The sequence below is a fragment of the Struthio camelus genome, chromosome 2, assembly GCF_040807025.1.
Source record: "Struthio camelus isolate bStrCam1 chromosome 2, bStrCam1.hap1, whole genome shotgun sequence".
Lineage (NCBI taxonomy): Eukaryota > Metazoa > Chordata > Aves > Struthioniformes > Struthionidae > Struthio > Struthio camelus.
This window is the reverse complement of record NC_090943.1, coordinates 141,147,408-141,170,721: the sequence shown is the minus strand read 5'-3', so window position 1 is coordinate 141,170,721 and position 23,314 is coordinate 141,147,408. Positions and strand designations below refer to the sequence as shown.

Sequence of the window (23,314 nt, the reverse complement as noted above, 5' to 3'; positions counted from 1 at the left end):
GCCGTCCAGTAGTGGAGTGAGAGATCACAAAAGAAATCCAAAGCAAGCTATGTTTCTTATGAAACAAAGGCACTTCCGGTTTTTGACATAATGAGTTGCCCTGAGAATTTAGTGCCTTCATCTTATGTGCTGCGCTCCTTTCCTCTACCCCAGCGATGCTCAAACACAGAGCTGGGAAAAATGCAGAGAATCACAGCTGGCTTCTTTGCTGAAGGCTTACCTATATGGAGAACTCATAGAGAAATGAATGTGAAGTATCTGGGGTACGCATTTAAGTTGTCCTAATTTCCCATAGTAAAATTATTTTGTTATGCTCATCTGAAGGGCTTTTTAGCCCCACTAAAGGTTAGCACGGGAGAGTTGTTCAGCAGTAGCTTTCTCTGGATGTTTCCCACTAGATGCGTCTCAAATCACTTTCAGTATTTCACTGTTAGTCCAGAGACTATGAATTCTCAATTCATTATTGCCATCATCATTTTATAGCAGGAGCACTCAAACCTTGTATCATAGACTTCCTCCCAACCCCTCCATTTCTGCGAGACAGGAGAGAAGGACCGCCAAAATGTGCTTATCAAGGAGGGAGGGATGCCGCTGGGGAGTGGAAGGGAGGGTGCTCTTGGGGGAAGGTGGCTGGCTGGCCATGGGAGAAAGTGACCCCATGCGAGAATGCTGTGGTCGAAGGGCTAGGCTTGCACACACGCGGAGAACAGGAGCCCAGAAACCATGTGGCTGCTGCTGTTGCTGAATCCCATCTTGCCAATTCTTCATGGAGGCCTTTGGTATGGGTTCAGCAGCTCCTGGCAGCCAAGGGCGCTCTGCATTGCTCATTTGTCCCTTGGCTAAAGCCTATTAAGCCCAGCTCCGTCGACAGCTTATCACATGCTCTGCTCCTCTCCCTGAGGCTCTCCACTGGCACGTGCCCTTTCTCCTTTCCCCCACTTCATGCACTGCTTAATTTGAGAACTGCTATTTCAGAACACCCTTAAGTTTGCTTGGCTTCTTACTGCATGCAAGTGTTCCCTTCACGAAGAACTAAAAATCTATTATTTTTAAGATCTGACAATTAAGGTGATTACAAAATAGCTAGAGGGAGGATGAGTTAGAGTTACATCCCTGGGACCATGCAATATCTCAGTAAAGACTAGTTCAGCTCCAAACGAAGTGTACTTGCAAGCATGTGTAATGTGCGTGAGCTGGAAGCAACTTCTGCCTATAGGCAGTCTGATATTTTCCATTATGAAAAATTCTTGTGACCTTTTATTTGCAAAGCTGTTTCAACTCCATTGTTTGCTATAGACTTTTCATGTTCAAAGGGGAATGCCCTCAAGGTAGGAAAATACCTTGTTTTCTTTGGCAGCAGCTACAGCAGGCTCTACCAGGGAAACAATTGGGGTTGGGAAGGGATAAGGGGGACAGAGATAGGAGGGAAACTTTCCTCCTTCAGCCAAAGAGGTTTGTGCCACCAAGGGCAGGAAACATTTCGAGATGAGAGCCAGAGACCTGAAGTGAAGCTCTTCCCAAACTATCCTCCAAATTCAGTTGATCCGGTTCCCTCTGTAGGGGGAGCACATCACAGTTCCCAAATGTGTAAACCGGAAGAGATCTGAGTGACATTGCGTTTCCTGGTCTACTCTCCTATAATCAGACAGCTTTCTACTCTTACCCGCTACTGGAACTCAAATGTCCCCTAATTCAAATGATAGCAGACTGTGGTCAAGCTACAAACCTTGCTAATTTTATATATATATGTGTGTGGGTGTGTGTGTGTGTATGTATGTATCTGTTCTTTAACAATACATTAAGAAGCACAGGTGCAAAATGAAGTATTCGAAAGGAAGGTAATACCAGATTTCTTACAGGGCAGAATTTAAGGATATGCCAAAAATTCTAAATGTGGCATCTATTGATTTTGGAGTGAGAAAACTAACACAAATGGTTGTGAATGTGTGTATGTGTGTGCATATATGTGTATATATATGTAACTATGAGACATATAAATTGTATGTTTATTCTTTCTTGGCCCATGTTTTCTCCCAGAGCAGCACAAGCTGCTGCAGTTCTGAGTTTGGGATTGGGCTGCTCTTTCCATTTTCTGATCTTTTGTCAGCCATAGTTTTCTGTTCTCACATCATAAACTTGAGATTTCTATACCAGTTAGTTTGCAGTCACTATAATGATTATCTGATAATCAGTATCATCAGATAATCGGTATAATCCATGAACTTGAAAATCTTATCTTTCTCTCTCTCCCCAGTTCAGTATTATACAATAGAAAAAGAGAGAGATGCATATTGCTAAATAGGCACTATTTGTTTGCAAAATTGATGTGGCATGTAAAACAAATAATTGCACATACAAATAGTACTGGTGCTCACAGCTATTTCTCTTGCATATGCAAACAAGGGATTTACACGCTTCTAAGGTCATATTTTGCTTGCATTGATGATCTTATCTTTTTGCACGCTATACAGTGTGGTATTCCAAATAGATTATGGGGAGCATAAAAATGTCAAGACTATATATTAAGCATTTTAGCATATGGCATGCAGTATGTACTATTTACAAAGCACGTGGAATAGAGTATTCTAGTGATTAGAATTTAATTCAAGAATCTGTATTTCTTTTGCCCATTTCATGTTAAAAGCAGTTTTTTCATTCAGGGTACACAGAAGTTTTCTCTGAACAAATGAACTGAGTTGGGTTAAGGAGCTGCTTCCCTGAAAGGAGCTGAGAAACTGAAAAACTAGCATTGGAGGAGTCAAAAGGGGACTCAAGGGACATTGAGCAATGTGGGACCACTTTTTCAGGAGGAAATACTGAAACACTGCAGCACTCAATTACACTTTTCCTGAAGGTAGGAGCAGAGTAGTCTGTGTAGAGGGTGGACTTGGGACCAGCGTCTCCTCTTTGTCCCATGTAGAAAAGGTATAGAAGACTCCCTAGTTTTTGGATCTGAAACAAGAAAGCAAACCTCAGAATGTGTTAATCTCGGGGGAGTGGAAAAGGGAGAAGGGGAGGTAGGAGATGTGGGAAAAGAAGAGGAGGAGGTGAACGTTCGTATTTATTGTGGTTTGAAAGGTGTGCCTAGGATTGATTGATGGGGATTGGCTAAGTCATAACTGCGTAACAGTTTATTCATCAGATAATCATCAATTCTGACCTGATAATAAGGGAGAATGGGAGAAACTGTATGTTTAAGCAAATGTGGCTTTGGTTGAGAACAACCATGTATTACCTTCTTTTTAATGTGGGCTAGTAGACATTGGCAAGTTTTGCTTTGTTTGTCAAGGTATGCTTGGAACCCTAATTTAGCAGTTTTTCATGATGGATTGACCCAGGATTTGACCTTGCTTCCTTTTTGTCGTCTCGTCTTCTTGGCCAGAGGTTGCATTGCTCATGTTCGTGGGTTGATGGGATTTCCCTATTTTAAAAACAGATCTGTCCGTGTTCCTCAGTTGATGCAAATCACTGGCCAACTGTGAATGACAAACCATTCTCTGTGAGTAACTGAAGAAACCCTTTTTTATTAAAAGAACATTTTTTTAAGATTAGATAGGTGTGGTACAGGGGAAGGGGAAACAAAGGTGATATGACCCCTGTGTGAAGACTGAGTAATACTTATCCTTATAAAAGAAATGAAAAACTTCATCATGTAGGGTTTTTTAAATCTTGATTGCATTGTCAGAGTCTTTGAACTTTCTTCATCTCCTCTTGTAATTCTGCTAACAATCTTTGGCATTGCTGATAAAGGGACAAAATACAAAAATCAGGTAATTGCATCTAGCACATACTATAAAAAGGCCTTAGAATTCATTTTTTCCACCATAAAGATAATTGCTTTAAACTACCATAATGATAAATTCTATCAGAAATGCTTGCTATTGCTAGAACTCCCTGGTGAGTCTTTTGAAAAGGTGAAGAAAAAATTCAGCTTGCCATTAGCTTGTTTCCTGGCATGAATATAGTCTAAGGTTGGTTATTTAAAAGAGAGGTTAGGGAAGAAGCTGCTGTGCAAGTACTTGAAGTAATTTAGTCATTTCACATATAAATAAGGAATTTTTAACTAGTGTACATTTAGGTTTAGATTATCATTTATGAGTTCCATGACATTCCCAATACTGTGGAACAAAAGACTCATTATACATAATTTTAAAAGGTATAGCAATCAGGAAGGATTGTCTGTTTCACCATGTCACAATATCTAGATTTTTTTGTTAGGGTGTTTTACTCTTGCAGGTTTTCCAAGAAGAAATATAGTAAGCCACATGAAAATAAACTTTTCATGTTTTAAAAATGCTTCATTTTGGCTGTATTTTAATTGCATTAATTCTAGACAACAGGTAACTGAGTTCTGAAATCTCCAGTAAACTAAATTAGAATGCATCAATTTATCATTCATCAGTAAGAAGCTGCAATTATTGCACCAAAATTTTTGTACAAATATAATTAACATTTAAGATCACATACCTAATACTTACATCTTTGAAGTGTTAGATACATATCAGCTAATTAATACTCCCAATTTTGACTAGCAGAGTGGTCAAACAAGAATGGTACTTGAAGCTTTCTGGGGAGGATCAGTCATTTAGCATAGTTCAGTTCCCAGGAGAAAGGAGTTTCCTTTCCTCCCGTCTGCTCAATTTTTGAATTAGTTTGTGCTGTACTCAAATGCCGAGATATGACATCTTTATAGTTGGTTGTGCTGTCACAGTGTTGTGAAACTAATTCAGTAATGTATTTCTTGCCTCCTCTTTTAGAAGGTTAAATCTTTGGCGTATTGGTCCATGACTCTGGGACATCTGAGAAGCAAAATTCACTTTATTGTTACTGATTTTTCTCTTTCTGGTGTCACACCATAATGATGGTGTCATGAAGATAATCTTTTAGAGGTATATCTAGCATTTCAGGAAAATGTATGCCCAGCTTCTGTATACTAACTCTGCCCCGGATTTGCTTTTTCCGAGCTACATCAGGGAGATTATAGGAAACTGCATGAGACGTCAAGAGTACTAGTAAAACCTTGACCCTACCACAGTCATGATAAAATTCTGAAAAGCTGCCTAATCTTTGTTGTCTGACAGGAGGGAACTACCAGGTTGCTCTTGGAGATCCGCTCATCTAGTGCAAACTCTTTTAACTTACTTACGCTGAATATTGTAACATTTTTCATGAAGAGTTTCAGTCTAAACAAGTACACAGGGAACAAGGTAGGAGAGGAGAACCCTTCAGAGGAGCTGGAGAAGAGTCATTGGAAATTATTGGCCATTGAAGAAGACGATACCTTCAGCATGCCCGTAGGCTCTACATTCAGGAACTGCCCCTGGTTTAGCTGCATATTTGAAATAAGTCTGTTTAATAGAAGTCTCACCCTATATTTATTGAAGTTAGCAGACATAAATGGTGCAGGTTTAATCCTGGAAAAATAATGTGAAAGCCATGAATTAGAAAAAATGTAGTCCATTTGCCTGCCCAGGGAAGCAGGACATGGCCTTCAGTCTCTCATAGATCAGGAACCATTTGACGTGCATTATTTTTTAGATCCAAGGGTGATGAGATGATTTTATCCTTTGTTAACGATTAAAAATAACATACTCTTTAAGGCAGAGCAGGGATATTTGGTGTGTATGTGTGTGCCTGTGTGTGTATTTGAATCTTCTGTAGACAAAAGTATGCCTCTTATTTTGGTCAAGGAGGAACAGAGCTTGCATATCCCTGAACTGCAGTCAGGCCAGCATGTTCCTGCTTGTAAAGTAGGGTAAGATTCAGCTCTCTGTACATAGTGATCAAAACACAACTGATATATGTTCTTAGGTGTTGCTGCACGTTTCTCAAACTTAACTCGGACAAATAAGCAAGCTGTAGTGCTGAGGGCTGGAGCCAGGAATAAAACCTGAGATCTGCCTTTCTTTAGTCATGCATGTTGTCCTCTTCCACGTTAGACCAACCTGCAGGATGACTTCTTTCACTGGGTGAATAAACTGTGAATCTAATTTGTTTAGAATTCTGAAGTCTTCTGCAAGCAGAACATAAGGTATTTCATATTTAGAGGGGAAATTTTTATATAGGCTTCATCTTTCAAGTGTCCTTTAAGCTTGTGGATTACAACCTTTAAAACATCACATCATAAACTGAATTGCAACAAACAGCTCTCAAAGGCTACTGGAGTTCAGAGAGAGGTTTGGGAAGCGACCAGTAGTTACGTGTTACATCGGGTGTTGTAGTAAGTGTCATTACCCTTGTAAGTATTTTCTCTTCCTCTGTAATGTTAAATCAAAATGCCAATGTACAGAGAACTCAGATAATTGCTATCATCTCCATATGATGGAACAGTCCTTTCAGTATGCAGATGCATGTATGGATAGTGCTGTCCCTATCTGAAAATAAACAAATGTAGTATGAGTTGGTGCCGGACAAAGGGTGGAGGGAAGATTAGTCTCCCAATAATAATAAAAACTCTGAGTTCCTGTCAGAAATGAGGGTAGATACCTCATTTGTCTTGACGCCTTTCATTGGTTAAAGACCACCTTTAGCATAGTGTTGGGGGTTTGTTTTTGTTTTTATTTTGCTCGCTACCTTTGTGAAAGGAAATATTTAATAATTTTTTCCCATAAATGTTTACTCGTAGCTCTCCCAAATTAAGAATGTCTCACTCTACAGGAATGTGAACTAAAAACCAAATAAAGCTTGTAGGCTTCACAACACGATCATTCGTGCCAGTGCTTTGGCCTGTGCTTAGTGATGACCCAGAGTCTGACAATTTATATCCATTTAGTTCTTTAAAAAGAGCAAACATGATTTATTTTCTTTTTTTTTCCTTTAAATCAGCAAGAAAGACGTTACTGATTTTGTCACTAATTTCCTACTGTAAAATGCAGAAGGTACCTGTTCAGAGAGGTAGTACTTTGCTTATTATGAAAAAAAAAAAAAAAAGTAGCTTCCCTACGTCTCGTAAGTACAGAGTGATAAACTAATGGAAATGGTGTGTGCAGCTGTCTCATTTACCAGCTGATACGTCTCAGTCTGACAAAAGGAAATGCTAAATTTAATCTGTTCAGTTGAATGCGATATTTTGTCACTCTAGCGTACGTCAACAATTGCAGATGATACCACTAGAAGGATTTTTTAAACAAAAATTTGCTAGCATTGATTTATAGATAAGATAGAAGGTCACTAAAGCAGATCATTAAACAATATCCATATTTTAACTTATAGAAAAGTTGAGCAGATTCCATAAACTATCCAGAATATGCATCAGAAGCAAAATGAGCCAGAAATTGTGGTTGACCCTTGGAGGCAAATTAAAATTTGAGATTGAAAGCCTGGTCTTTACTTTTGAAAACTGTGTTTTAAATATTCAGTGTTAGTAAACTACTTGTAAGAGGGGATATTAAGTTATGTGTTTGTATGTTTTTTTTCTGTATGGCTGTAAATGTGTGTTGGTATTCTGAGAAGACTAAACAGACTTTAAAACATGAAAAGGTCTGAAGGTTTTGCAGGACTCTTTACATGTTTTACTTTAGACTGATTCGCAGTGGTTTTAAGGCATTTCTGCTGTTGCTTTAAGTAGCTTTTATTTTTAAATTGGTCTGTCCCTTCAAACCAATATATTCAAACCAATATATCAAAACCAATATATCAAAACCAATATATTCAAACCAATATATCAAAACCAAGCTAGAAGACAAACACTTGAGGCAGGAGTATAGCGATGGGCCTTTTGGAGGAAGGCCCATTTGTTTTTCTGCTTCATCTGGGTACGTCTGAAATTGTGATCTCTTGTTACAGAAGTCTGTGATAAATGGTTCTCTCTCTCTCTCTCTCTCTCTCTCTCTCTCTCTCTCTCTCTCTCCAAACTGTCGTAAATTATTGTCTCTCCACTTCTACCTTTTCCCCTCCCCACCCTGGTGAGTTGTCCTGCCACCACTTCATGCCAGGGTGCCCCTTCAGTTGTGCTGGAACAGCTGCTTGTGGTACTGTGCTCTGCACCAAGTCAGCAAACAGATAACAAGGAAAAATCATTTCATTTTTTCTTCCGAGATTTGTTTGTTAAAGCTGGATTGGTTCCCTGATCTGATTTGTAGTGCTGCCTCAACCTGTTTTGCCAGCACAGTTATGAGGGAGGAGGGGGGACGGTGTGCTACAGCTTAGGAGTGGGAACAAGTAGTGCAGTGCAGAGATTTCTTCATCTGGTATCTTCACTCAACTCTTTATAATATGAAACTGTGGTCTCGGAATTTTTAGTTTGTGGATACTAAATGTTAGTTAGGCCCAACAAATAGAACTTTTATAGTCTCCAGGTTTGATACAGAAGTCTGTCTCTCTGTACGTCTTACACGTGCATATGGGGAAAAATCTTTAGTTTAAAATCTTGCTATTCTTGCAGAACATGTGAAACAGAATTCTATCATTTTACAGAAAAATGCTTCAGTGGACATGACTTCAAGTTACTTATAGTTGAGAAGACTTCTGTTAGAGAAAGCGAAAATGATCTTGAAATCTACAGAGCGTTCAAATGCATGTCATGAGAAGCTGAAAGTTTTCCTACCCAAATCTGGTCATTAAAAAGTTTAGTTTGTGGGGAAGTGTAGGTGGAGATGTTAATATTTCTGTCATTACTCAGCTAGAAATTTAAAAACAATGTACATAGTTTGCTGTGTCCTTAGATTTCCTATGTTAAGTCTCAATCCAGAATCACTTTCAATGTCACACAAATCTTACAAAAGAAGGTGTAGGTGGAAGACAAACTTGTCTGCCTCTAGGCATACCAAATATTCTGACCCTGAGCTTTGCAAATTCTGATTTTTTTTTCCTTCGGGCAGTTTTACTTAGTTTTATACAGCCTTGTGTTACCAGAGATAATATACATCTTTCTTTTCACATGGCACTCTTCTAAATCTTACGCATGTACTGCAGATTGACCTCATCACAAATCACTGTATTTTGATTTGATTCTACAGATGTCACAGAAAGAACTTGAAAAGTCAAGGAAAAGGCAGTCCTTGGCTTGCTGGCATTGTCATCTCTGGAAACCTTCTACCTAAAACTTGGTGAAGTGCAAAGCCTATGTGGAAGTTTCTTGCTGTATGTTGAAATGCTGTTGCGGTACTGAAGGATAATATTCTTGCTTTCTGCTCAGTCACTTTGTGAGCAGCCATGCTAAGATGTTAAGTTGGTTTTGTGTGTTGTGCAAATGCATGGTACTCTATCTCTGCCCAGTGTAGGCTTCAAATAAGTTTTTTGAAATCTCTTTTTATTCGATGCAAGTTACATGAGTTGGAACTGTAAGATTTAAATAATGTTTTTCCATAGGGAAATGATCTCTTTATCTGTATACCAACATACCAAACAAGGAAAGCATGGAGCTTGTTGTGATAAATTCTAAAGAAATTAGTGATGGTCCACTGTATAATTTTTATAAGCCACAATTTACCAGGTCTAGATTTTCCAGCTGGGCCATAGCCTTGTAAAAGTATGCATTGCTGGAAATACTATGTGACTGGTAACTTTAAATATGAGCCAAAAGATTTATAGCAGGTTTTATTTCTAGCAGGTTTTATTTTAGGTATTTGAAGGAAAAAAGGACCCTTTAATGCCTTTGGAGATTTTATTGTCACCGGATGAGAAGTAAATAGATAAAGAACATCTCTGAAATTCTGATGTAAATACACTTCATTTCAATGTTAATTGAAATGAATTTATTGATTAATTTCCTCCCAAACTGTGCAGTCTGGTCCCTTGTACATAATGGATGGGACAAATGAAGCAGTGTCCGTAGCTGATGCTTTATTTGTTTTCCAGCTTCATGTTAGTTAGGTCAACTTACAGGTGAGAAAACTAGAAAGAACTTAAAATCCACAGGATCCACCACCATCTCTCTTACTCCACGGTGATGCTGAAATCCTGCAACCCATTCTCAACTACATATACCCAAAGTTTCAACCACTTCATAACTCTTATGCAGTGGCCATAGTTAGGCAATCTTTTCTGGCAACTGTAGTTTAACTGAGTCAATGAAGCAGGATCAGTATGGTAATGGTCATAATGCTAATATTTTACAGTTATAATACTATCTTCTATTTCTACTTCTGAACCTGAATAAATCAAGCTGTATAAGCCATGTTGAAGTAGATGAATTGTCAACCGTTATTCTACAAGTAGACAAAAATAATGAGGATGGTGCGCTTCCAAGCTTGCATCCTTCCAGACATCAGTACCCTCTCTCTAGGTGTTGAAGTAGCCCAGTTTTTTAGAGGTGATAAGCTGTTCCTACAGCCTCGCGTTGCAGTAATTGCAGTGTTTCTCTTTAGCACTTGACAGTTGTTTGCTTTCTTACAAAGGTCTATAGCACTAATGCTGGAGAAGTTGACCAGCATCCCAGAACAATCTGTATTGATGAGTAAAGATTTCTGTTACCCTGTTGGTAAGGCTTGCATGTAAAAGGAAAATAAACTTCCATTCACTTTCAGGTTCTGCTGCCCTCTGCACCATAATCTTTTGTTAACTGGTGTATTTTAGCTAGAAAACTGTATTGCCCAATAGAAAGATGTAATTAATTCCTGCAAAAAATCTCGCCAACCAGATAGTGTTGTTGGTTTGTTGGTGTGGCTGTATTTACAAGTAGGTGTGTCTGGATACCCATCCCTTAAAATGATAACAACTTAATAGTCATTAAAAATTATAATTTAAAACATGTAAAGGGTATGCTGTCTATATAATAGCCGCGCTACCTGGGGCCGTAATACGTTAATACCTCAGCTGTAGGATTAGAACTAGTGCCTACCCTGCAGAACATACAAATGAGGAATAGTGGGAATCTTTCTTTGATAGCTAATTTTGAAATTTGGAGTCAGTATGTACAAAAAGGTCAGTACGTGTGACACTGAAAAATACATGTGGTATGGCAGATTGTGGGGGAGGAGGAAACAGGGATAGGAGAAGGGAGAGTTATGAATTGAAATTAAACAAGTGTAGGATGACAGTAAATGCTCTTTTGGTGTCTAATTCCAAATCAGATGGTATCACATTTGCTTACCTTACAAGAGCATAAATCTTTGGCTCGGCTGTAGGTAAATAACTTTTTGCAATATAAAAATTTAATTCTTTGTACACCCTAGATGTGCAGTGTATGATTTTCAGTGTTGATTTGGCTGGCAACCTGGAAAGCGTTAGCCTTTCTGAAGAAAGCCAGTTCCCCATACTGTCTTGTTCTGCTACCTTTCGATCACTTTTTCAGCTTTCAGGCTTTTTCTTGGGTTTCTGTCTCTTCATATCAGGCAGGTCAAGCCGAGACGAGACAGTTCCCCTGAAACAAAATGCTTTTTTGTGCCTTTGCAATTACATGCTTGGTTTAACACTGTATGAAATAATGCATATATTTAGATATATACAGTTGCAATTAGCTATGTGCTTAAAGAACGTCTTTTGGTCAGGAAAGGAAAGTTTGTGGTGAATTAGACTTCTATACGAATAAAAATATTCCAAAATCTAGTTCTGTATGTGGAATATTTTTACCATATTTTGTGGGACTGCAATTAAGAGAATATATTTACAACTGGTTTAAAAAAAGAACAGTGAAATAAGGTTCATACCTTTTGCCATTTTAGAACGAAAGTTAGTGACAATTACACACCCAAATGGTGTCAAGTGCAGGTTGTAGTTATCACGTCTTCTCCAAGAAAATTCCCTTAAGTATTTTTTCCCCCTTTTCACTGGAAATAAAGTTCCTGTTCAGATTTAGCAGTGCCTACTGCTTGGCAAACCGTGTAGATAATACGAGGCAAAGGAGGAGGTTGAGATGGGCTTAGATAAGCTCAGGATTCTCACTGGGCTTTTCCACCAGCTGCCAAAATCAGGGCTTTCCCCAGCTGCCCCCAAATCCTCAGAGGTATTCAGGCAGGTTGCTGTACATGCAGCCAGGTAGCTTTGTTTCAAGTGCATATGTCAGTTGTCATATCATCTTTTTTCAGGGTTAGGACCTGGAACCAACCTCAAAAGCCCCTTGGGAACAGGCCATAATTATATTAAGCCATCATGTGGGCAGTCTCAACGTCTTTATTTTTCTGTAGGGGACTGAGGCGTTTGTTGTATTTTTGATCTCTAAATTTAAAAATGACCTTTTTACACTAGGCTTCTGCTTTTCCTAAGCTTTAATAGGATATTTTTAACAACCAGAAAAAGATGTAAACACAGAAATTCACTCCTATTTTGTGTAGTTTTGTAACTTAAAATTTGTGTGTGTACAGTTTTGTTATAGCTTATATATTACATTTTCATTTCTTATTGTTCAGCATTGCTTCTACTTATAGGCATAATGGATAATTATTATTCAATACGTTGGATAATAATGTTTTGTCAAGCCATAGCCTTGAAAATTAATGAAGTTCCTGTATTACAGTTTTGAAAAATATTTCTAGGGAAAGCGGTTGAGAATTTTTCAAAAAAATAATTTTCTGTCAGATCATCTTGTAAAAAATGAAAAGCTTTCTTATGAAAAGTTCATCACAACCAATTGGAAAAATTGTGAAATTGCTGAAATTGTGTGTTTTGAAACACTGTAATTTTCCTGCTCTAAAACCACTTGTTTAGAAATTTCATTTCAGTTATGATTTTTTAGCTTATTTTTTAATTGGTAAAACAAAATGCCTAGATTTATCCACGTGGCATTATTTTACTGTGTTTTTATTTATTGTATTTTTGTTTCATTGGTATTTTCACACTTCCTGCTATGATGGAAGTCATGAAAGGTTTTTGAAAAATGTCTAGGCTTTAAAGCACGTTTTAATAAAAATACAGGCATTTTGTCTGCTGATTCTTGAGAATGCAGTTCGGAGGCTTTACCTGTATTAGTTCTAGAATGGTTCAGTTTTTAATTTAGGCTCTTTTGATGTTCCAGCTTAGGGGTACGTGAGTGTATAGTGTCATATGATTGTCGGGCACTACCTGGCAGTGAAGATAACTCCATGAACAATGTGTCGCCTGACTGCGGACGATGCCTAAAAATGTGTGGCCTGTATTTTAGGGAAAATCTCATTTTTCTGTGGCAATTCCCCATGTCTTTTATTACATGTCCCATAGGAAAGAACACTGTTGAAGGAACCTTCAAACCTTCACCTCGTAATTCCTGAATGTTTTGTTCTGGGTATGAGGATCAACTCAGGCTGAAGGAGAGGTCCAGTAGCCTGCTTTGAGGCCCTTGACCCAAAGAGATCCTACTTGTTGGAGAGGCTCAGAGGGAAAAATTCAACTGCTGAGATGTTGACAGTACGCCAAAAATACGAATACTAGCCCTATTGCCTGTTATTAAGAAGGATAAGCAACAGCAACTAATGTTTAAAGGGCTCATTCCTGTAGGCCAAATGTTTGGTTTGGGTTTGTGACGCAGTAATTCCCAGATGCTCCAGTCAGCATCAGAGCTTTACTGTGTATCCGATGCTCTGCAGGGCACGTAGAAAAAATCGTTCCTGCCCTAACGCTTACTCAATTCAGTATAGTCGGGTCTCAATGAGCAAGGGATTGTGTGACAGGAAGCAGAGGATGAGACAACAAATGTAACAATATGAAATACTATCAACAGGAAACTGCACTTTTTAGAGACAAAAGGTATCCTGTTATCTTGGCTGTGTTGTATCTCCTGCTGGCCCAGAAGGAGTGATGCCTGAGGAAAATCCAAATGCTAGGGAAGCAGTGCTTCTCAAGCTGCTACTCTCCCTTCAAGCCTGTGCTGAATCAAGTCAGAGTCAGTAACACCAGTGTGGTGGTAGGAGAACAATGTGCTATTGTTGATATTCCTTCGGATAAGGCACAAAACCAGAATCTTAACCACATAGTATTAAATCACCTCTTTTGGCATGATAGATAGATTTACTAAGGGATTTAATCCAGTTCTAATTTACATGATTATCTTTTGTCTCTCTAAACTCTTCCTGTAGTTTTGATTAGACATGGTGCTTCCCCCTGCCCCTTCAATATTTGAAACAATGAGCAGACACTATGCTTGACTGACGTTTGAAGAGATTCTGTCTTTCAGGACTATTTTGTTTTTGTAGGAGGAAGAGGAAATCAGAATCAAGTATACCATGCAGTTCATTGTTCAGTATTTGATTAGAGTTATTATCTTAAATCCAGTGTAATCACTGATTTATGGTAAACTGTTTTATAGCACTGACCATTTTGTTAACACCTTTAAATAAAAGTGTTGCGTATGCCATGTGCATGAGAAATAAAGACTATCATCTATATAAGATAATTGTGCTAAAGATGCTGTAGCATAGATTTTCTATTTTAGGACCCTTTCCATTAGCACACACAATATTTGAAATCTCTATATGCATCAGAAGTGATGAAGGAAATGAGAGGTTTTCTATGCATGTCTTAAGATTATCTAATTAAATGCAAAAAAAAAAAAAAAAATCCAAAGCACTATATGGTGGACTTAACATTCTTTTTCATCCATTGTGTGCTGTGCTGCAGATTCTGATCCTGCTAAAAATAATCCCTTGAAATTATGGGAAGCTGTAAATGTGATGTTTATAAAATTATTTTGGTGTTTGTGTTTGATCCTTGTTTGATGTTAAGTGTAGAGAGTTTAAAAAGAGGAACATGGAATTTAAGTAAATAGTTGAATGAAATCAAGGTGGCGGAATACTGCCAGTGTGTCCCAGTGTTTTCTCTGTGTGCTTTACAGCATGAAATGAAGCTCACTGAGATCCATGGAAAGATGTTTATTTGAATGAGTTTTGGATAATGGCTCAAACTTGCTGTTTCTTTAAAAGTAATTTATAAACCTAAATGGCAAAAATGGGATTTCTCATTTTGAAATTTTCAAATGCGAACATGTAAGGTGCAACAAAATCTTTTATATTTTATTTTCAAACTAGAAAATTGTTGATATCCACGCTTTCCTTTCAGAAGTTTTTTTTTTTTTTCAGGCGGCAACTTCTGATATAAAAATTCCAAACCTGTCTGGGAAGAATGCTCTCTGTCAATAATGCTCATGTTTCATTTGTAGAATTATACTAGAGTTGCCTCAGACAGGCATTTTCCCCCAGTCTCTTAACTGCCAGAAAGAGAGAGAAGAGCAAGGTGTGAGAAAAGAAGTGGAAAAGAGGTAATTTCAGAACATTTCCTCCTGATCTTTGTTTTCTTCACCTTCTGCATTTTCTCCTACTGTTGCTTCATCTCCCAGTGATCTCCCATCAATTCGTCTGTTGCCCGCATTCCTTTCAGCTGAGACGTTCCTTCCTGAAATAGGGTGTGAGATGATGGCCACCCGGCATGGGGTCAAAATGGGGGAAGAATCACAGGGAAATCTTCCTTTGTACGTGGATTGTATCTGCAGCCTAAACTACTTAGATTTATTGCTTCTCCTCCTGTGCACAGGAGTTTCTCCAAGAGGTAGACACTACCTCCAGCTTCCTAAAGGAGAAGCTTTGCCTCTCCCCTATGGTGCTGCAGCTAATAACTGCTCTGCTCCCGGCTGTATCGTCTTGGCCTACGTGAGGTCCTCTAAAGGGTTGCAGACCATGTGTCAATTTGGGAGAAATTTGATGGGCCAAACCCAGCAGTCCTAAGAGAGCGACTGCTTCTCCTACACAGATCACAGCATTGGGAGGGAGCGAGTTAAATGACAGAGTGCTCGTGGAGCAAGATGAAGTGTTCAACAGCAATCATGTCCTACCGATACTGGCTCTTCCAGTCTTGGCTGGAGGCATACTCGCTCTTCCAGTCTTGGCTGGAGGCCACAGTGGGTTAAGTGGGAGACTGGGGAGAATAATCCCTACGCTGCTCCTGTGCAATGGTTTTTTAGGCTAGAGTCTGGCCCTGGCCTGCTGATTGCTGCCTCCTGAGTTCAGTTTCTGTAATGGGAAATAGGACTTCTTTGTTCTGTTTGGTCACTGTAGAAATCAGGAGAGCTAAGTTAATTCAGTAGTTGTTGCAGAGGTTTTAAAAAGAAATGCAAAATTAATTAAGATCTCAATCTCAAGGAAAAAAAGCTTAAAAATATGAAAATTTCATGTGTGAAAAATTTCAAACTTAATTTATCTGAAAATCAGCCTCCCCTTCAGTTACCTACCCAGACCTGATTTTACATTTTTGCACTTGATGACATTAGTTGCATAGAAAACCCAGAATCTTAGACTCAGAGCTTGTGAGATGAGTAAAAATAAAACAAGGAACCAGAGTATTTTCCTTCTCCTCCTTCAGCTTTGCAAATCATATATTTTTATGATTATAAATAGCTAAATCAACAAACTTTTACTGACTGGGGATTTTAAGCACACTTTCATTATTGACTTTCAGTACTGTTTAAATTCCTCAGTGCTAAAAATTAGAATTCCCTTTGGAAAAGCTTGTAGCTTTTAGTAGACTTAGTTGGGCTGCCCAGGAATAAGTAGTTAATAGGTAGAATGTGGTGACTCCAGCAAAACAAGATAATCAATTCCATCTGCTTTGCTAATTAATCATGCTTAATATGCAAAGTCAGGGCCGTCATCGGTTTGCCCAGTGAGCACATATATATACTTTGAGAAAGAGAATAATAGTTTATTGCTTCACTTTCAGTCAGTTACGTGCTTGATTCTCTTTTTTCCCCCTCACACGGAAAAACTGGCAACGCCCCCAACCTCATTAGCTGATCTGTACATACAGTGCACTGCTTAATCAGGCCGCAAGGACACCTCAGCGCCCAGTTTTTGTAACCGGTTTTGCTTTTTCTTGTCAGAAGAGGAATAGTTAAATGAGATGAGGAGAGCACTCTGTTTCGGACTTCAGTTTTCCAAAATAAAGTATGTGAGGGAAAGGTTTCATTCAGTTTTGGCATCGCTTTGTTAAGTCAGTTTAAGCCAAGAAAGATTGTTATTCCACACTGTTTGCCGATTGTAGAAAGTTTACATATTGAATTTGATTTTTTTTTTCCCCTTGGAGGAAAGAGAAAATCGCTATGAATTTAAGGGACGAACCTCTCATTTGCTTTGCAGAAGAGATTGTTCTGTTAACAACTCATCAAGGAGGGAAGGAAAAAAAAAAAGATAAACAGGATTAACTGTTTACTTTAAGTGAGCAGAAGTCTGGTTGTTTTTCAGAAGAAGAACACAATGTACTGTTGTCTCTGGTTTCCAGCGTGGTGTTTATCATAATGCGGCGTGCGGTGGTTGGTAGAGTGCTGGGAAGGCACTCCGCCCCCTCGCAGCGCCCGGCGGGCTCGCTCGCTCCCCTCGAGGCCTCCAGCCAGGGCTGGAGCCGGAGCCGGAGCGGAGCGAGCTGGCCTGGGTGATCTCCGCAGCCTGACATGAGCTGACATTGACCCCGAGTGAAATAACAGGGGCCGTTTCCTAGAATTCTCGATGGGCTGCTGAGAACTGCTACCATAACTCTGGTAAACACGCTGCGTGCACACACGGACACGCTCCCTCTCCCTCGGCTACAAACACACCTATGAAATACAGCCAATAAATGAGAGTAAAGAAAAACAACGTGGGGGAAAGGCAGAAACAGCAGACCCTCCAAGAAAGAATAGAAAGTTGCCTTTCTGCTGGAGAAGGATCCCCAGCAAACTTTCGCTTCTGCTTTTCTTCTTTGCTCTTTGTTCTGCTGTTTATTTGGATGGATAGTATTTTTTGTACTATTTCAGTGGGATGAGGTGGTACTGAAACAGCAGAACGTCTTATTGAATACAGCAGCTGCCTAAGAAATCCTGCAGTGTTACAGTATTTCACTTACGGTGCGCAATTCCCTGAAGAAGCACACGTGCAATGCTATACTGTCAGGGATGAATTTTAGGATGTCCTGTGTCTTCCAAAACGAGCGGTTCCTTCTTTTTTTAAAGTGCTCACTTCATGTTTTTTCTTTTTTTAATAAAATCGTTTAGGAGCCCATTCATACTCTATGTGGTTTAGAAGTAAATCTAGTGAATCCACAAATAATACGTTCTTGAAAGATAAGTGACACCACTGCTGCTGCTGCAGTGTTCTTGCTTCATTCCAGATGCTGTAATTCTGTCGAGTGTTTGCCATGGGGGAGTTCAGACTGCTCTAAATCCTGTAGCTCAGAAGAAAAGGGTTGCTACTGCAAGCCCACTATATATGTAGGTAGCATCCTCCCCCAGCTTAAATGAGATCTGGCATACAGAATAGACGTTTTGGACCTGTCCTCCTGCGTATCACCATATTATGCAGCTATTGTTTTCAGATCACCCTTTGAAGACAGGGCTTTTATTCTGATTTTTATGTGTAAGGAAATGAGGGGTGGAAAAAATGTATCATGGCAAACATGATGTGAAATGTTGCTAGAACCAGCAGTTTAATGCTGATTTTCTTGGAAAGGAGGGTGCTGAGCACCTTGCAAAGAGATCTTTTGGCCGTGCCCCACCAACTGTTGGAATTCTTGGATGCCAAAATAGTAATTAAAAAGTCTTAATAAAAATAAGCAAAGAACCCCTCCTCAGATTCATAGATAAGTACTTTAAGTGGCTGGATGGTAATTACATGTTATATTTGGAACAGGATTTTTCTATTGGAGATCATCCATAACAGAGACTTGCAGTTTTCAACTGAGTCTGTAAGTTTCTTGCACTTTTCCTCTTGCTTAGGAAATCATGATGTACAGAAGAATCTTATTTTCTCTGAATCATAGGATGAAATAAGCAAGTGATTGTAATGGGATTCTGTGCTGAAGTGATGGTACTGGGGACACTGAGGAACCCGAGGAGCGTGAGCATCATCCTTGCTACGTGTTAAAATTTGCAGCGTAGTGAGTCTGAAACGAGCTGGGATGATCTAATATACTTGCCTTTTTTGTTACCACCCAAAAATATTTTTCGATTTATATAAGAAAATGAACGGAGTGTATCTTAGCAAAATGAACATCAATTACATGCGGTTTCAGCATGGTAAGGGGGAGATGTGTAGGTAATTTGTGGGGAGGAGGGCCTTCCTCGTTTGTTGAGGCTGAAGCTTATCCAAACCTTTAACCAGTACTTAGGAAGTTATTTTCCTTAACTTTCTGTATCTCCCAGACCAGCTATTACTATAAATTTTTGTTTATATGATATAATTATTTTCAGTGAAAACTGTTCATGCAGAATAATTTTAATATTCCTTTAGGAATCTGAGTTAGCTAAAGTAATCAGAGGATAATGAAAATATTTGTCAAATGCAGCTCTGTAACTGTTTGAAATTATAGCTTTGGCTCCATATTGTATTTGGGTGGACAACAGGAATGTCCTTTTATCGTTGTAAATGTTTTGTTTACTTTTGAGTAAAATTTTGCATGCAAATAAAATATACACATCAGCAGTTTAACGTTTGGAAAGTGAGCACTTAGAGACAGTGTGGGTTGGGGAGTTTAAACAGTTCATTTCGTGTTAGATAAAAACTTTGTAGAAAAAAATGTTTTGCGCAGAAAAATTGTCACGTCTGAAGCCATTGGTTTCCTTGCAAGTACCAAAAGTTCTCTGTTTTTGTGCTACCCCCATTCCCTGGAAGTTGTATTTGCTTCCCACCAGGCAGTCAGTGTTTGACATTTTGAGTGGGAAAATTTAAAATGCCACTGAGCTCCACACACTGCGTGCATATTCTGCATTCAAAAGGCAGTCATGCTGATATGCTGGGCCCATACGGCTCTCTTCCTATGCACAAAAGCAGTTTCCCACGTAAGTACTGCCTCTTTAGGTCACAGACAAATTAGTAGGTGGAAGAATTAACCTGTCTGAAGAAATGGAAAAAGCAATCATCAGTGGGAGACTGATGAAAGATCTCCTGGAAGTTGCATTTGGTTTTCCAGTTAGTGTCGAAGTAGTTGACTATTCAAGGAAGTAAATAAAAATAACCTAAAGTTATTTTATAACCTCTCTCACTCTTTTTCATTTTTAACATATGTATAAAAATGCAATTAACAACTAGGAAAATACAAAATTACGGATTTGGCGTAGTTACTGTAGTGATTTTTTTGCAAAGTGTGCTATATAAATACTCTGTAATGCATATGTTAAGAAGTGCCTGCAAAAAATAATTCTTTTCCTGAGAATGGACAGGCCTCTCTTACATATTTGCTATTTCCGATGCTGAGGTAAGAGTTGCTTATTTCCCTGGTGATACTCCTGTCACATGTGCAGCTTCCACCAACACTTTTGTAAAGACAGACTGGCTGTAGCTGGAGAGAACTTGCAGATCTGGTGTTAACTGTGCGCTCTGTTCCCTCTCTACCAGGACCAGCATTCTTGAACTGTCTTCCCCTTTTTTTCCTTCCGGGTGCTCCCATAATTGTCTAATAAAAATGTACATTATCATAAACTCTATTTTTAAGTGATTTTAAGTTCTCAAGGCAAATGATTACCATTTCAGTCATCTCAGTACTTTAAAGCAGAGCAGCAGCTTGGGTGCTCGAAATGTCTGTGCTTGGAGGGCGTTGTGATTAGGACTCTGCTTTGAGCCTGATATTGCCCTTCTGTAAGCTGGAAGCAGTGGTGCTCCTGTTCTCCTTTCTACCTTTGTACTTTGGTGACCTGAGTATTAAAAGGGCTAGTCAATGACATTGTACCATTAATTTTTATTTGAATCATTCAAGCCATAGTTATTGCAGCTCTGTAGAGCTTCTCTGGCTATTTCCTTGAAACTTGAAGGGACAAAGAAGACGGCAGCAGGGCTGTACGGCTGGAAACATGAAACGTGAAATGCAAACGTGAAACAATTTGTGAGGCAGAGAATATGGTGCCTTTTGCAGGAAAATCGTTATGGTGTTACGAGGCAACAAAAAAGTAGATAGTTGCCCCTTTTGTATGCCCTGAGCTTTGATTTTTCAGGAGTAATACAGGTATGGTGAATGCAAGGACTGCGTAAGGTAGGGATACATTAAATCCTGGCAGGGTGGTGTCCTGCAGGTTACAGTTTGAATCTAAGCCATATTAGCAGGAGTTAATCAGCTCCACCTTGAGACTTGACCAGACAAGTTGCTGAATTGGAAGTGTGTAGGTAGAGTGTTGTGCCTCTGGTGATTAAGAGAGAGGGGAGTTTTGTTTGTGTGTGTGCTTTATGCCTCTACTAGGACCGCGCCTCAAAGAGATAAGAAGTCCTTCTGACAAACAAAGGAGCAACAGCTGCCTCTTGGATGGTTCAGATAAAGAAGGAGCAAGTATCAGACTTAATATAATTCAGTTAGTTTGCAGGCATTTCCCTGATTCCTCCTTTTCTCTCCCTTCCGAAGAAACAGTAACTAATTAAGTCCCTTCTGAGCACTGAGAAGGATGTTGCATTTGTCTGTTCATCTGTCTGACTTACTTACACCGTCTTGCTTACGCTGTACTGTATGTCTTAACTATGGATGTGTGGTCCACATGGTGGTCCTTCTCTTGTAGGGTAAAACAATTATTTGTTAGTTGAGATTTTTAATGACAAATCTCTGCTGCTTGTTTTCACAAGACACAGTAAAGGCCATCACAATTGTGGCTTCCCTGCCTTCATCCCTTCTTCCTCAACCAGGTGTTCCTTTTCCTTACTTCTTTCCACTGGCCATTGAGGAAGCTGGAAAGGGACAGTTGACCTAGGCATAAACTGAAGATTTTTCTCATTCGTACTTCTCCAGAAAGTCAGATAGATATGTATGATTCTTCATGCATAATAAAAGCAATAGTAAAAGAAAGTTTTACTCTTTCCCCGTAAGGAGTGACTAACTAGGAGAAGGGCATGGCAGTGTAACCCTGTAATCCTCTCCAGATTTCCACTGGGAAACATTTTGTCCTAAATATCAGCACAGTCATAGAAATAATGCAGAATAATCAGTCTCATCTTTCCCCTGCCCCCATCCTTGCTCCTGGCTATTAGCAAATTAACAAAAATCTTCCCAAGCTTTAGCATGAGACTTACTGTGTCATTGCTTTAAAAAAAAAAGGCTAATCTCTGCCTCAGTTCTTATCATTCCCTATCCTCGCCCCCTTTGTTATTACCAGTGAGTCATACTTCACCCTTTCCTTACTCTGCATCTCCCACACGCACTCCTCTCCTGGCTTTCACGCCACCCCTCAGTCCTGAAATGAATTCTCTGTTGCTTTGCATGAGAAATGTCTGTTTCCAAAGCCATCTTTAAAATTCAGTTCTTATGCAGGACTATGCATCCTGTTGTCCCTAAAAGAAAGATAGTCCTTATTTCCTCCCTACCGCAAACACTCCTGATAAAAACAGTGATGTTCCCCTTTTCTTTTCTCACAGTTCAGTAGTATGCGTACTGGCAAGCCATTAATAAAAGTTGATTTTAGCCGATTAACTTATTCAGTACAAATGTCATGTTTTATAGAAAAATTGTTTTGCGATAGATGTGCACACAAATAATAAATGCTGAATTCCTTGTGGGCAAATACTTTTTTTGGATTTGCAGCACGTCTCATAGTTTAGATGTGGGTTTTCTTCCGGGTGATTAGCTTCAAAGGGAGGTGAAATCGTGTAGCAATCTGTTGTTTTAATCACTGTTACACTGACTTGCTGGTAAAACTTATTTTGGTAAAACATTTGCTTGCAATAGGGGAGCAACACTGCAACATGAGAAAATAATACAAATCCACTTTTCTGTGAATAAAGTGAAATTAAGGAAAACGCATTAGTGGTGAAGAAGTTAAGGCCTTGAATCAACAGCCCCTGAAAGCCACTTTGACCTGCATGCCATGGGCAGTTATGCTAAGAGCATATGTGAAGCCCATAAGAACAGAAGCAGTTTCAGAGACGTGAGAGCAATCCTCTGAATGCGTTGCTGAATTCTGTTGTATGATTCACCTGATTTCGTTGTAGCCATTAAGTAGGAAAATCAATTTTCACTCATTTAAGTACCTATAGTATGAGCTATTTAACTAGTGCAAGGCAGATCAACTGCTGTTAAGAATATTTCAAGATTTTGTCATTCTTTCATTTGAACTTCTTTTTAGACAGTGTTGAAGCAGGGAACATTTGTTCATAAAGTTACGTTCATAGAGTTAGTTTGGGATGTTCCTTATCTTTTAGTCTAAAATTGTACGTCTGAAGTTTCATTGCGGAATTCTGTCTTCCAAGTGATTGGATATGTTTATTTCATTTTAAATGCATGTTGGAGAAATTATGACTGCCTTTGGATACCCTTGGAGTAAATGTAGCGTATTGGGTATCTGCTCACATGTACGGTCCTAATAGGGCAAAAATGTTTGGAGCATGGTGCAAGAGGTTCTGCTGCTCTGTCTTTGTCCATTATGCCAATAATCATGCCCGTGTTACTAGTATGAATGGGATAATTAGTGGTATAAGCCTCAAATTACACACTTCTGCTTCTATTTCTATATACCAAGCAGTGGCATGGTCAT

The 23,314-nt window shown here is 39.0% G+C and overlaps 1 protein-coding gene across 4 annotated transcripts in view; it reads left to right on the top strand.

Moving 5' to 3' along the window:
* The window catches only part of SPIDR (scaffold protein involved in DNA repair), a 212,745-nt gene that overhangs the window by 158,147 nt on the left and 31,284 nt on the right, over window positions 1-23,314 (top strand). For 2 of the 4 annotated variants that reach the window (XM_068932756.1, XM_068932759.1), the window contains one exon: window positions 15,008-15,106. The exons of the other annotated variants lie outside the window; for them this stretch is intronic. In XM_068932756.1, coding sequence (XP_068788857.1) covers window positions 15,008-15,106 — 99 coding nt within the window. The remainder of the gene's footprint in view (window positions 1-15,007; window positions 15,107-23,314) is intronic. 4 annotated transcript variants of the gene reach the window in all.